Raw genomic sequence first — 15785 nt, forward strand, 5'->3', positions numbered from 1 at the left:
GACCTGTCTTTCTGCTGTCGGATCTTTGTTGGATTAATATCTTGGATTACCATGGCTGCCAGACCATCCAGCAGTGAAGATGACTCAAATTAATTTCTTGATGAAGAGGTTCCTCAGCCGAAAATAAAAGAACACTTCATATGGAAGTTTTTTTCCATTCCAAATGACCAGAAAAAAGTAAATGCTCCAAAGGTGGAGTGCAGGATTTGTCACACTGTCCTGTCATGGGGTGACCCCACCAAGAAATATTCTTTTGGAAACTCCACTATGATTCGCCATGTCGAGAGGAGGCACCCCCAGAACTTTGCCCGGGAGAGTGTCAGGGCTCTGGCACAAGAGGTTCCCAGTGATGGGGCCTCTACTTCAACCGGAGGAGCAACTACTTCAGTGAGGGGGCGATCGCAAGAGCTGATTCCTAACATTCAGCCTGCTTTTAATAAAGGCGTTATTAAATGCAGAGACTGTGATCAGCTACTTTGCTATGGGGAACAAAGTGTTCTGCTCATGGTTCAAGCATTGGAAAACCATCGCTGCCGTTCCCAGCCCTAAATTTGTTTTTTTTTTTTTTGCTCCTGTTGAGCAGTTTCCCATTCCCTGTTTTTGTTTTTGTTCTAAAAAAGGAAAAAAGAAGAAAAAAAGTTATTTTCAGAACTACCTCCAATTCTCATCAAAGAGCTGTGTTCTTAAAAAAATGAAAAAGAGTAAGTGAAGTGGAGTGCATTGGTAAAGGAGAGAAAAATGAGTAAGAAAGCACAGAAAGGGACGAGAGGAGAAGGTAAGTGAAGTAGGGGGACTGAAAGAAGGTGAGTGTGGGGAAGGAGAGTGAGGAGAAGGAGAGTGAACATGGGAAATGTGGATATGCGAAGAAAATGTAGTAAAGGAACGGGGGGTGGAAGGGTAAGAAAAGAGCAGTGATGTTTTGGAAAGAGTGGAGATACAGACTGGATAAAGACAAGTAAGTGTGAGACCAGGTAAGTAAGGCAGTGAAGAAACAGAGAAAGTGAAAGAAAAAGTAAGAGTAGAAGACTGAAGGCCTCATTTTTGCACCTGCCTCACAGCAGGCGTAACACTGGCGCAGGTCCTTTAACATGGGCCTGGCCCCATGTGAAAGGATGCATTGCTGGAGTTGTGTCACTTTTGTGACACACTCCAGCAATGCATCACTTTTGCGCTTACAGATACGTCTGAAATACTAACGTATCTGTAAGTACTTGCGACATAATGCACCATATATTAAATATGACGCACGTGTAGAAGACTGAAGGCCTCATTTATGAGGCCATGCGTCACTTTTACGCCACCGGTGTGTCACTTTTTGTGACGCACCAGTGCTGTAAAAAATGCACCTTGTTCAGTCATATTTACAAAGTGACGCATCTAGGTAGATGCGCCACTTTGTAAACCCCTGCGCCACATTATACCTACGTCAGGTGTAATGTATGCAAAAGGGGTGTATTGACGCAAGAAAGGGTCGTAGAGGTGACGCAGTGAAATCTATGAGATTTCACTGCGTCACTTTTAGGACGCCGTTGTGTCAAAATCTTGCGTCTGTCTCACAGCAGGCGTAAGACTGATGCTGGCCCTTTCACATGGGACTTGCCCCATGTGAAAGGATGCATTGCTGGAGTTGTGTCACTTTTGTGACACATCCCAGCAATGCATCACTTTTGCGCTTCCAGATACGTCTGAAATACTGACGTATCTGTAAGTACTTGCGACATAATGCATCATATATTAAATATGACGCATGAGTAGAAGACTGAAGGCCTCATTTATGAGGCCATGCGTCACTTTTACGCCACTGGTGTGTCACTTTTTGTGACGCACCAGTGCTGTAAAAAATGCACCTTGTTCAGTCATATTTACAAAGTGACGCATCTAGGTAGATGCGTCACTTTGTAAACCCCTGCACCACATTATACCTACTTCAGGTGTAATGTATGCAAAAGGGGTGTATTGACGCAAGAAAGGGTCGTAGAGGTGACGCAGTGAAATCTATGAGATTTCACCTCGTCACTTTTATGACGCCGTTGCGTCCAAATCTTGCGCCTGCTTAACAGCAGGCGTTAGACTGATGCAGGCCCTTTCACATGGCACTTGCCCCATGTGAAAGGATGTATTGCTGGAGTTGCATCATTTTTGTGACACACTCCAGCAATGCATCACTTTCCTCTAAACACTCAACATTATTTTTTTACTCTATTTTTTTACACTGTTTTTCCCGGGGTGCACTCAGGGTGCGCGTACCGGAGAGCGTACCCGGGAACGCACCCAGCGCTTACCCCACGAAAATTTGAAAAAAAACACGTTTTTTTCCCTTCAGGGTCCTTATAGGCCCCCCTCAGAAAACCTAGGGGGTCAGGGGGTGTCTACACTGCCCCCTTTTAATTATATCCCCCTTTCTTTTTTCACCTCTTGTGTCTCGATTCTACCGAGACACGAGATGGCGGACTCTCCGGACTGTTTAGAATGTTGACAGACACCCGACAGCCAATCAGCTTTCCGCTCGCGCACTCCCGTAGCGCGCCGGGTGCGCTCCCAGGTACGCGCACCCGTGAGCGCTTAGAGAGCGCCTATAGATATATATGTGTTTTTGAAGTTAATTTTCAAAAAAACCACTGGAGCAATTTTCAGCAAATATAGCAAAGGCACATCTGCGTACCAGTCCCTACAATTTTGCCAAGTTTGCCGTAATTCCGTTCAGCGGTACGGGCTGTAGACTTGTCAGACCGTCCTATGGAAATTAACATGGGGAAAAGACGTTTTGGGACCCCCCTTTTTTCTCAGCCCCCACTTCACGAATCCCCCTGAAACTTTCAGGGAAGGAGCGCAGCAGAGCTGGCCCAAATTTTGGAAAATTACACACATTCCTCAACCGACGCCAGAGTTATTACCAATAGAATGTTGCGGATTTCCTATGGTAGCCAATCCTAACTATAACTACCTACTGGCGACCGCCAGTAGGTAATATATATATATATATATTTTTTTTTTCTCTTCCAAATAGAAGGAGAAATCTGCAATCTGGGCGCAAGTTGTCCATTACTTTATTGACAAAAATCTCAGCAGCTTGAATCTAGGTCGTGTTTCGGCTTTGTCAACAGTTAAGAGTGCCAGTTTGTATATATATGTAAGCTTGCACGTGAGACTGCAATAGTGGAAATACTTCCGCACTCTGCACCAAACTCGATTTCTTATAGTTCATTGACCAGTGTCTCTTTAAATAAATAATTTTGAACATTAATGTGTGTGTGTATGGACTTTAGTAGGCTTGCGGCCAATATTACTATCATACTATTATGATATCCTCAAGACCACGATGTTCAGCCAATAGGTACAGGCAGCATGATCCCACAGCGCCTCGAGATAGTCATGGGTGAAGCAGTTGTGCCTTACAAATTCTGATTGATTAATATCTGGAAGATTGGAGCTCACCTTTGGGGACGTTGCATTAATTTTTTTATCTGTTTCCTATTTTGGTGGCTCGAGTGGCCTGGCCTAGCCTAGTATTGGAAGAACATTTATACTCTAGCCCTGGTATGTACTTCACGTGGGGTGGTGCAGTCTTGGTGCGACCTTTCACTAATATTAGGGTTTACCGTTTTGAAATGACAGTTTCTCATGTGGGCAACTCTTACTAGGAAAACAGGTCGTTGATCGTGCTTTAGAAATGTAATGCTGCACAGATACTTGGAGCAGAGTTTTTGGATGTATACATTTTCACACTAGAAGTGTACATTTCTTTGTTATGCCCGTGTTCGCCTGTTCATAGTCTGATGAGCCAGCGATCCTAAGAATGTCATTAATAGCAGTTTTTTAATATCTTTTCTCTTCATTGTATTTATATGATTTATTCGGCTGAAACTGAACCTTGTGACCACCTTATGGCTCAAATGTAATTATTTTATAACAGTATACTGTATCTTAGTATCCATTGCTCATGGTTGTTCCTGGATTTTTGTTTTCAGTGTAAGAATAGTGCTGACAATATATGTTTTTAGGCATGGGCATTGGGTGGCATATGTACTATACTAAGAAATGAAGCTGATAGTTATTCACGTTTGGCCCGTTTGACACAGATTTTACAGTAACTTACTTTAGTAGTAATCCCGATTTACATCTGAATTCTAGGAGTAAGCCAGGAATACTCCTGTCTTACACAGGAAATTCAGGAGTATTACAAAGTAAGTCACACCTACTCACAGGGTCTTGGTTGGTCGTATTTAGTTTGATCTTGATCTATTTATTCCTGAAAGTTTGGCAGATGAGATGTGACCCTGCTAATGTACGCAGGGAGACTATTATGCGCATAGTGGGTTACTGTTTGTGTGCATGTTGTGCCATTATCTACACGCAGAATCATCGTTTAGTGCATAATGGCTACTTTTTTAATTGTACACATATAGTTTATGGGTGTCATGATTTATTAATACAGAGAGCCGTTTTTATGTCTAAATAGGATTTGTTTTGCCCAGTGACTCATTGTTTTTCTAGACTCAATCACTCTTTTTATGTATCTACAGGGCCATTGTTTATGTCTACATAGAATAAGTGTCAGGTGCACAGGGTCGCTGCTTTAGTCTCTAAAAGGTGTGTTCTTGATGATACTCGTGGTAACTTTTATGTGCACTCAGAGTTGTTCTTTACTCTGGGCAGTTTATGTGGTCACATGATTATTGTTAATCTGCACACACTGTCATTGAATATTATAAACTTCAATTGGTGAAAGTCAGGGGTATCAGCTGCTACCACTGAATCGACCTTTACTACCCATGCCACTACCCTCGCTACACGTTGTCGCAGGAGTCATGAGGGCAGTGGCGGCAATAGTAAATCCATAGGGTTTTAGGACCCTGTTGACTATCTGTAATTTGTACTCATTGCTCTTCTCTTAGTCCCTCAAGATGTCAGGGTACTACATCTTATTGTGTGACTGCGTTGTTTCTGACAGTACTGCTCTAATGTGTCTTATGGCACTAGTACGGGATTCCAGTACCATACAGGTGTCAAGGCGAGCACCAACACTATGTGGCTGAGCTCCTTCTAGAGTCCTGTTATTTATTTATTTATTTATTTATTTAGTAGGTTTATTAAGCGGTATTTATCACTTATGCCACTTTCGAGCACTGACTGTAAAACAGTAGCGGCAGGTGGTGAGAGTTAACTTCAGCATACGGCCAAACTGAGGTAAGTAAACAAATAAATAAATAAAACAAACTTCATTGTGCCCGCTGCATTGCCAAATGTGATGTAGCGTGCACAACGAAATTTGTTTGATCTATTTATTTGTTTACTTACTTCCATTGGGCCGTATTCCATAGTTTACTACCCCTCCACTTTGCTCCACCCCTACCCGCCCCACCGCCCGCCCCACCTCCCGCAGCACTCCCACCACTGGCCACTACTGCTGTAAAATAAGTCCACAAACTTCTGAAAACTTGAAAAATAAAGTCTAGTCCAATAGTTAGCATGAACCTAGGTCACACATTTTTCGGTTTCTCCCATGCAGATGTTGGACTTGGTGAAGATTGTTTGAAATCTTTGGTTTGAAATAATCGTCTAAAGGTAGCAGAGTTCCATTCAGAGGTGGTTGCCAAGTCTCTTTCTTAATTTCTCACCATAAACCCCAAAGAATCTTCTTCGCAATATTAGTCTATTAAGGGTGTTTGACGTAGGAGGTTAATGGCAAATGCAGTGGCCTGGATGGAACCTGCCCTGTTTTGGAGGTAGTTGGAACTTTGTCCCAGCATTTTGTGCACAATATGCATGAGAAAGAAAGAGAGAGAGAGAGAAAGAGAGAGAGAGAGAGAGAGAGAGAGAGAGAGAGAGAGAGAGAGAGAGATACATACATACATACATGATTCGGCAAGACAAGCAAATGCATTCCTCAATCAATCAGGATTTATAATGCACAGCTAATCACCCAATATTATTATTAATTTTTATAATTATTATTAATTTTATAATTATTATTATTAATAATTTTAAAAGGCGCACCGCTACCCGGAGGTTTCCTGGTGCCATCAAACAGAACGCAAGAGAAAAAGGAGGACATCTACTGATTAAATAGCCACGTTTTTATGCCCCTGCGAAAGTTGTTATAGCTGGTTTCGTGCCGGAGAGGCGTGGGGAGCAAATTCCATAGTAATGGGGCCAGGTAAGAGAAGGATCGGCCACCCAAGCACGGCTGTTTGATCCTGAGTACTAGAAATTTGGCCTGAGAGGAGGATCGAAGAGGGCATGTGGGAAGATAGGAATGGGGTAAGGCACTCAAATACTGAGGCGCTGTGCCCGATTTGATCTTATGCATGTAGCATAGCGCCTTGAATTTGGTCTGATTCTCTAGCCTAAGCCAATGATGGTCACGGAGAGAACCTGAGATGGAGGCCTTTTTGGGTAAATGGCACAGCAGTCTGGCTGTGGCATTCTGCACTACCTGCAGTTTTTGAACCACCTCCTTATTGGCTCCTAAGTACAGGACGTTGCCATAGTCCAGCCTGGCAGTAATCAAGGCCTGGATCACTGTTCTTTGTGTGGGACTAGGCAACATCCAGAGTATTTTTCTGAGCCATTTTAGGATGGTGAAGCATGTTGAGGCGACCTTGACTGCTTGTTGCCTCATGGATAGCTTGTCATCTATAACTATGCCTAAATGATGAGCAGATTGCACCGATTCAGGCAGATCGCCAATTTTCAGTTCAGTTCAACTTTATTTTGGCTAATATAGCCATAAAAGCAGGAAGTACAGACAAAGAAACATTTACAGACAAAAAATAAAAAATGCCCTTGATAACAATTGATCACATAACACATTACAATTAATATAGTGGGGTTGAGTAACAATTGATTCTGTACAATTAATTATACGTATTCCATAATCCATAAAATCTAAATAAAACCATAAAAAAGGTTGATTCCTAATAAAAAGCCAGATTAAAAGCCTAGATTAAAATCTTTAAAACCACAATTTGAGGAGGCCAATGACAGGGGCCCCAGAGATCTTTGTTTTTCCAAAGAATAAGAACTTCAGCCGATTGGTGTGTATCCAGCTAGCTATCTTTTGCAGCCCTACCTGGAGAGATGACACCATAGATGCCTCATTAGTGGACAAAGAGAATATAAGATAGGTATCTTCAGCGTACGAGAAGATAGACATCCCAGCTTCTTCCACTATTGTGGCTAGAGGGCTAACATAGATATTAAACAATAATGGGCTGAGGATCAAACCCTGCTGTACTCCATAAGGAGAAGCGTGGGACTTAAAGTTAGTAGACGGGGAACAAACCTGAAAAGTCCAGCTGGTCAAAAAGTCCTTAAGCCATTTGAATGCTGAACCAACAATGCTCAAAGATTGTAGAACTTCTAGTAGGGCAGTGTGTGACACAGTTTCAAAAGCGGCACTCAAATCAAGCAGTATGAGTGCCACCGTTTCACCCATTTCAAAATGTTGGCGCAGAGTTTCAGTAACTACCAAGAGCGTGGTTTCGGTAGAGAACTCTGCTCTAAAACCCGATTGTGATGCATGTAAGAAATGTTGGGAGTCTACAAACTGTGTTAGTTGTTGGTTGACGTGCTTTTCTAGAATTTTTGAAAAGGCAGGAAGTAGTAAAATCGGGCGGAAATTGCAGGGTTCAGCCAGATCAGCAGTGGGTTTTTTCAAAAGGGAGAGAACCATGGCATGTTTCCATGCAGATTGTAAGATTTCTTCTTTCAGTGACGCATTGAGTTTGAGTGAAGATGGTTCCAGTCTTTGAAGAATGGCGATGGGAAGAGGATCGTTTTGTGAGCCAGAATTAAGGCTATTCAAAATGCGGCTGAAGGAAGGGGTGTCCAGAGGTATCCAGTTTTTTAGTGTGTGCGTTGGCACGGTGCTATGGGTCCCAAGTGGAGTACCGCAGCCTAAGGTGAACAGAGCGCTCTTTGTTTGCTGCTCCACAATAGTTGTTACTGCATTTAGTTCTGTGTAGATTCTTTCTACTTTGCCAATAAAGAACTTTGCGAAGTCCTCGCACTGGACTTCATTTCAGCACTGGTGGCGCCATTGGCAGGTTGCACCTGAAAGCTCCTTTACTATTTTGAACAAAACTTTGGGATTATTATATGTCGATGTAATAGAGTTATTAACATATTCCGCTTGAGCAGCATTGCACAGGGAATGGAAATCCCTTTTGGCTAGTTAGTAAATATGTCTGGATTCCGGCGAATAGTCCTTCCTCCAACATCCTTCCACTGCTTTGCATTTGTTTTTTTCTACTTTTAACTTTTTCGGGTGTTCTGTGCTCTCTGAAAGGCGCTTTACTTATTCATTTGGTGTAGTTCGAGGGGAAGTTCATTCCAGAGGAAATGTGTGATAACAGAAAAAGAACAACCTTCCCACTAGCTGATCTGAATTGAGGAGCGGCAAATGGGAGCAAAGAACTGAAGCGAAGGAGGTGCTTCATGATATGTCTGTCCAATGTGGTCCAAAAGATGCTAGAACCAGCCCCACGAAAGGGTCTAGTGATAAAACAGAGCACCTGGAAGTGAATACGCTGGGAACCGGAAGTTAGTGAAGCTTCAGGCATGCTTTAAAAACATCTCCTGGAATTGTAGCCAAGATGCACAGCCATATCCAGAACTCCTTTAAACTTCTCAACAGAATGGACAGGAAGACCCAAAAAAACAAGCATTTGCATAATCGAGCCAGGAAATAATTCCTGCGTCAATGACAAAGGCTCTTAGATGCAAGGAAAAATATGGACAGATTGCCATCATGAGCCTCATTTGTAGGTCGCAGGAAGACACTCATTTATTGATCTGTTGAGAAAGATTGACATTTTTATCAATAATAAAGCACAGGCTTTTTTTCATTATAAGCACTTGTAGGAGCTTCTGCAATATTAGTGGGCCAAAGAGAAGAGGACCATAAAGAGTTCTGTTTTGGTGGCTCTACTCTTCGGGCAATGTCCATTCATCCAGCATCAGATGGCAGAAAGACAGTTATCTAGGGTGTCCTGGATCTGGGAAGCAAGTATATTGAGTCTCAGAATTAGCCGGGTGTTATTGGTGTCAGAGGCTACCCGAGGAGGAACCCCACACATGACTGTCTACACAGGTGTTTAGAATCTTCTTTGCCCTGCTTAGGTTCTCGGTGATGCATTTGGAGACGTGGGCTTTTGTGTTCTTTACTGGCTTCTTACATTTGGATCTTTTAGTAATGCCACTGAGTTTATCTGTGGGTCCTAATTTACACTCCACTTTTAAGCTTTTCCTTTTCGTTTCAGCCAGAGCACTGTTATACACTTTGGTGGGTTTGATCTTAGGCTTTTGTTTTCTAATCGCCTATCTGTGCCAGCTTGTCAAGTATTACCCTTATATTCTCTCGGAGGAAGATATCAAGGACTCTGGATCACAAATAATAGACACTTTAAGTTTGCTGATATCTAAAGCTTGTTGAAGTCTCCCATCAATATATTCAGTACCCGATTGCGATCCGCGTTGTCTCCAGATTGGTACAAGCGCAAGGCTGGTGTCTGAGGTTGGTGATGAAGAGGGGGTTAAAGACCCGGGAGGTCAACCCAGTACTATTTGCACAGACATTGTGACGTGTGCGCAGCCATTTTTCTGGATGCCACAAAGGCAGTCAGCTCAGCTGAGTAGCCAAAACATGTTCAACATCTTGAAGAGTATGGGCTCCCCTAAATTCCTAATACACTGGGTAAACATTTTTACACAGAATCAGTCACCTTTGCGGAGAATAAATGGCTTAGTTTCAGATCCCATGCAAATCAAAAGAATCACCCAACAGGGATGCCTGTTATCGCCACTGCTGTTTGTCCTCATGGTGTAACTGCTGGCTGCTAAGCTGAGGCAACATTTTACCAAATATGCCATGTGCCTCCATCAGCCCGTGGTGCTGGTCTCTTTGTATGTGAACGATATGGCCCTCTATACCTACGATTTGGAGATCAGTCTCAACCCCATACACCATCCATCATTGGGTTTCGTTGGCTATCTGGACTCACTGTTAACTGGTCTAAGTCTGTGGTTTCTCCTCACCAGCCGCACTGACAAGTTTTATCAGGAGTATCCATTAGAAAAGTGTGAGGATCTGGTGAAATATCTGGGTATATGGATTCATGAGACATATACATTATTATTAAAGAAAACTATGGTAAAGCAGTCCTCACACTAGAAAACAAAACTATTCACTGGAGAAGCTTCCTCAGTCTATGGCCGGTCACATTTCATTGATAGAAGCAGACAATGTGTCTCCTACTCCCATGCACGCACACATATGTGTGAAGAAATGTACCCGCTCGAACAACATCAATACTGTATACAGTATGGCATAGGCCTGGCACAGATTGAGTGACAGGAACGGTTTGGTTCAGTTATACTCACCATCTATTCCTTTGATGGGGCATGGAATTACCGCCAAAGCCAAGGCAGTTTCACAACTTGACAGACTACACATTCATAAATGGGGTTATCTGTATCACAATGGTATTTTCACAGACATTAACACATTCACAGTGGGAGCTGAGTACACCCGTTAGATATGTTCCTATATTTTAGGTTGAGGGTCACGTCTTGTGCATATACGAAATACTTCCCACAAGAATTACCCCGTTGTGTACTCAGTTGCGTCCCACTGGAGCAGTTTACACACCCAAAAAGTTAGCTGTGCCGTTATACACCTCTGTCCAACAGGATGCCCCGGTGTGTGTCGTTAGCTCCAAAAGTACATTGGAAGGGGCACTGTATATAGTGATATCAGCTAAGGATTGGTAGTATTGCTGTTCACAGCCGAGCAGTAACCTTTGTGTGATTCATTTGTGTTATTTGTATGTGGTGTATCATACTCCACTCAGTCTTTGAGAAACAGTGCTTAGCATGCAATCAAACTGTTTTAGATGTGATGCGCCTGGTGCGGACTTAGTACATCTCGCATGTCAGTGTCCATGTGTAAATGGGTATTGGAGTGAGGTTGGTGTCACCCTGTCAGAAATGGTTGAGGAGGACCTCAGGTTGGACCCCATGGTGGATGTTTTGCATTGGGCGCATGAGGCCAGTAAAGCCAATAGACTAGGATGGCACTCGCCCTATTGATAGCCAAGCGGCAGGTGTATAAACACTGGGGTAGGTGTGCAGTGCCGGCCAGGATGCTATGGTTCTCTGATCTTGTTTACTGCAAGGAGCAAATGGAAATTTGCACAGAGCTACTGCTGCCCTCCTCTCACCCCAAGGATATTTGGGGTCCACTGCCGGCATACTTACTGAAGAACCGACTGCAGCTTAGGCATGAGACAGGACCTATGGGCGGCCCCTTATGAACATCCTCAAATTGATAAACAGAATGCATGAAAGGCTGTTGTTTCTGGGGTCCAGAAGTGGGAGTTGGTTGGTCCTGCAAGGCAGTTCTAGCTGTTGAAACCTGTTGACGAGGGATATGTTGTTTGGGTGAAGGAGAAGGGTTTCAGTGTAAATTGATGGTCTCCCAGGCACCAAGCTCTGGTAGCAAGCGCTAGCAGTGCAACAAAGTATGCTAGGCATCGATGTCCAGTGAAGACACGTGATTGTAATGTGTTACTACTGTGGGAGCTGCAACTCTGTTCTCTGTAATCTTCAATAAAAATGAAGAAAAAAGATTATCCCGGCCAGAATTGTGGCTTCAGAGGTAAAGATGCAGACTCCATGTTGTGAGTGACTGTAGAGTTCTGGTTGTAAATCGCTGTGTAACTACGGCACCATTCGTGAAAAGTTTAAGGATCGAACCTTCTCAATTAGGCCTGACGCGGGTTTTCTTACTGTGCAATCTACTCCCATGTTGATGTCTCCAATGGTAATGATTTTATTGGTTTTGCAATGGACGTGTTAAGACAGATGTTTCCCCGAGAAATGTATAGTTATACCCTGGGGGTTGATAAGTGATGATAAAGAAGGAAAAACTATTCAGGTTAGGAGTGCAGCACGTGAAGACGCGCTTGAAGGGAGAGAGCTCGTGTCTAGGGTTAGGAGTATAGCACAGGTTAGGAGTACAGTAAAGGTTCGGGTTAGGAGTACAGCAAGTGAAGACGCGCTTGAAGGGAGAGAGCTCGTGTCTAGGGTTAGGATTACAGCACGGGTTAGGAGTACAGCAAAGGTTTGGGTTAGGAGTACAGCACGTGATGACGCCCTTGAAGGAAGAAAGCTCAGGTCTAGCACTTCGGGGTAGGAGTACAACATGTGATGACACAATGTGACTTGAAGAAAGGTCAGGTCTAAGGCTTTAACTGAAGAGTGCAGCATGTGATGACACACTTGAAGGAAGTCTTCTCTGCCTAGCAGGGTTAGAGTACCTCAAACCCCTCTTACTCCCTTGTTCTCTCTGGAAGAACAAAAGAAGCCAGGGAGCGTACCTCCAGTTTTGTGTTAGAAACAACATGTCCGGGCAGAATGGTTTTATAAATATTTGAAAAAAGAGATACAGTGCCAAAGAGTAAGTAAGATGGCGGTTGGGCATTGGTGGGAAAAGAGAAAAGCAGATGGATACGAAGACAGGGTGGATTATTACCATGCGGTCTCAGGTGGGTGAGTAACAACGTGGTCAGGAGCAGCAGGTCAGTTTGTGGTCTATGAGGGATAATATCTGACCCCCCCATACAGTTTGTAACATAGATACATCGTCCTACCGCCCTGACACGTTTATTCGAACAGACGCCTGGAGGTTAGCTCTCTGACCTCTGTGCTCCCTCTAGGCCATGCATCTATTGTCACTTGCACCACATGGGCCATAATTCCCTCTCTCCCCCCCACTCACATAGAACTACGAGGCCACGGTGAGCTTTCTCTTCCAGAGATAGAGTTAACCTCTGTCGGTATATATTTCCCCTTCCAAACTTCAACTTGGATTCACTTTGATATTTTTTGCACAGCCCAGAGTACAATGTAAGAACCTAACTGAAGAAAGATATATAAATATTGCTCACTTTGTCTTGTCCTGCATCGTGATTGGTTGATTTATAGGCGACAGAGTATGACACAGGTTTGACACAGGAGCACTTATCTACTCTTCCTGTGCACATCATATGTATAATGCCTCGCCAGTTTGATTCACATAAATAGACACGGGCTATACTTTGCTAAGTATATTGTCTCTTTATTTTCATTATTTCAGTGGCTTTTGTCATAACGTATGCCAAGTGACTGCTTTCATGACACACGTTCAGCCTTGAGAAAGCCACAGGGCTGTGAGTCAGTACAGGATGAAGCACGTGCCAATTGTCTCTGAAAAGAACAACATCTGTGATTTTGGAAGGAAGCTCGCCAAATAATTCTATATGAGCATATGAAGAAAAACAATACAGGGTTTTTTACACACTAATAACGGCCTGTCAAAAAAAAAAAAATCACCCTGTGTGAATATGTGATTATCACTACGACCTCGGGTGCCCACATTCTGACCTGTGTGCGCCTTACATTGTTTCTTGTTGCTTCCTAACAGCATGTCGCCAGGAGGACCATTAGCCAGTTTTGTGTTTTTGTCAACAGTACTCTGGGATTTGTAGTTATACCTTTCTCATTATGTATATTACAAGCCCAAGCAACAAGCATTCGGGACACTGTTAACAAAAAAGGACAGGCTAGAGGTGATCCTGGTGGCATGGGTAAGCAGCAACCATGGTATTGTATGTGTTACTCATACCTGTACTTTCTCAATGCACAACATTGGGGCGAGAACCTTGGCCTTGGCTGTGAAGGATCGATGACATGGTTTGTTCTTGCCTCCCCTACAGGCCCTCTCAAGATATCAGCCTTGAAGAATTTGATGATGAGGACCTGTCTGAAATCACGGATGACTGTGGGATAGGCCTCAACTATGACTCGGACCACTATGAGAAGGTAAGTGGCGGGGAGAGGCCCAACCTTGTCTCTGATGCATTCTATGCACTTGGGAGAGTAATGAAGGGTCTTTGTTGAACTGCATAAGGGGAGGGCAGAGACCTGCCCTTAAGTGGGGGCAGCATGTTGGCTGGGAATATGACATTTGGAGGTAGGGTCTGAAGATTCAGAAGGTTAGAAGAGGGTTTAAAGCCATCTTTAAATGGGACTGGCCAAGCTCATGTCCCATGCTCTGCACAGTGCATTGACCCCCAAGGAAGGTTAGTTAGAAGGTAAAGGCAACTGAGGCCCTTCCTGGAAGGATTATTACGTGAATGGCTGCACTTCTCCTGTAATTGGGACATTACAAGTGTGTGAAGTGTTTCAAATAACCACTTTGAGAGAAGACAAGAAGAGGATACAGGCTCATCTCTTTTGTGAAGTGAGTCCCTGGTCTGCTTTTCACAGAGGCAAAGCCAATTTAACTTCAGGAGTATGAAGTTTATCACTACTCTCTGCCCCTCGGACCAACTGAGCTTCCAAACACGCACATTTGTTTCTGATCACCCATGTTTGGTCATTAGGAGCTGATTTCTATGCCAAAGTCAAGTGGTGGCTTAGGCAGTGGCATGATGTCACTAAAGGTGCCGGTCTGTCACCTCTAGATGCGAGAGCTACCAGCCGAGACCCACCAGAGTTACAAACCTTCATCCTACCAGGCTTTATGAGATGGTCTAGAGAGAATAACTACCAAACAACCAGCAGTGGAATAAAGCGACTTCTGCAGTAATGGGCTGAGGGCGTAGCTGCCCTCCTTTGCTTCTCTCCCATCTACCGGCCGCCTAATGGTGGGTCAGTGACATGTTAAAGAATCAGTCTCAATCATATCTACGAGGGCAGGGAAAGTCACCCTGCTTGGCTTTTCATGGACTCGTAGATAGGGTGGTAGTCAACTCAGCACAAGTTGCTGCATTCCCTAACACTGCGATAGGGAGGCATGTCATGGGCGTTCTGGTGGTGCCCAGTACAACAACTTTTTTTGTTGCCCTCCGCCCCATGACCTCCTACTTGGATTCCCTCACTACCACCCGGCAAAAGTGCCCCTCATCTCTCCATAGCCATTCCCAAACATGCATGTCATTTGTTTTAAAACGCTGGCTAGGGCTGACTTTACTAATCCACACTCAGCTATCAACATAACATACAGAGCTGTTGTTTGCAACAGGCATATTAACCCTCTGTGCTACTTTATGGCAAGTCAAACCTGCCACTAGACAAAGCACGATCTCTCTCTCTAGCAGGTAAATGAGTCAGAGTAATTATCTTGAGATTTGCATTGCTGGCTGAAAGCTGGACACACAAGGAACTCTGCAGCAGGTGCTTTTAAATCTTAAGTTATTGCTAAACACGGGAAACATCCTTAATAACGCTGTCAGTACACCGCAATGCTGTTACATCGGGGTCGTTACAACGACTGCGATGTAACCACGTTATGCCATTACAATGCAAGTCTTTACATCGACTTGCGCTAGATGGCGTGCTAACATTAAAAATAATGTAGTTTACTATCCCAACACCTTCCCTACAGATAAGTGGACTGGAGTTAGAATAGAAAATTACACTTTTCTAATGTTAGCACGCCACCTAGCGCAAGTCGATGTAAAGACTTGTGTTGTAAAGGCATCGCGTGGTAACATCGCAGTCGTTGTAACGAATGCGATGTAACAGCATGCGTTGTAATAACACGCGTTGTAACATCATACAACCCTAAACACAGTGCCCTCCCCTGAGGTCAGTGCCCCCCCTCCTGGTCAGCACCCAATGCGGCCACACCACCCTAGATCCAGCGCTGGCTACGGTGGGCGTCCCCACATAACACCCGTGACATTTTACCCATTCCCAGATTTAGAACTTGCTGTAAACCTGGGAATGCGTCAAAAGCC

The 15785-nt window shown here is 43.9% G+C and overlaps 1 protein-coding gene across 2 annotated transcripts in view; it reads left to right on the forward strand.

Moving 5' to 3' along the window:
- MAPK8IP2 (mitogen-activated protein kinase 8 interacting protein 2) overlaps window positions 1–15785 on the forward strand; it is a 256306-nt gene that overhangs the window by 74410 nt on the left and 166111 nt on the right. For both annotated transcript variants that reach the window (XM_086918822.1, XM_086918823.1), the window contains exon 2: window positions 13758–13863. In XM_086918822.1, coding sequence (XP_086774948.1) covers window positions 13758–13863 — 106 coding nt within the window. The remainder of the gene's footprint in view (window positions 1–13757; window positions 13864–15785) is intronic.

This window comes from Lissotriton vulgaris, chromosome 1_1 (genome assembly GCF_964263255.1).
Source record: "Lissotriton vulgaris chromosome 1_1, aLisVul1.2, whole genome shotgun sequence".
Lineage (NCBI taxonomy): Eukaryota > Metazoa > Chordata > Amphibia > Caudata > Salamandridae > Lissotriton > Lissotriton vulgaris.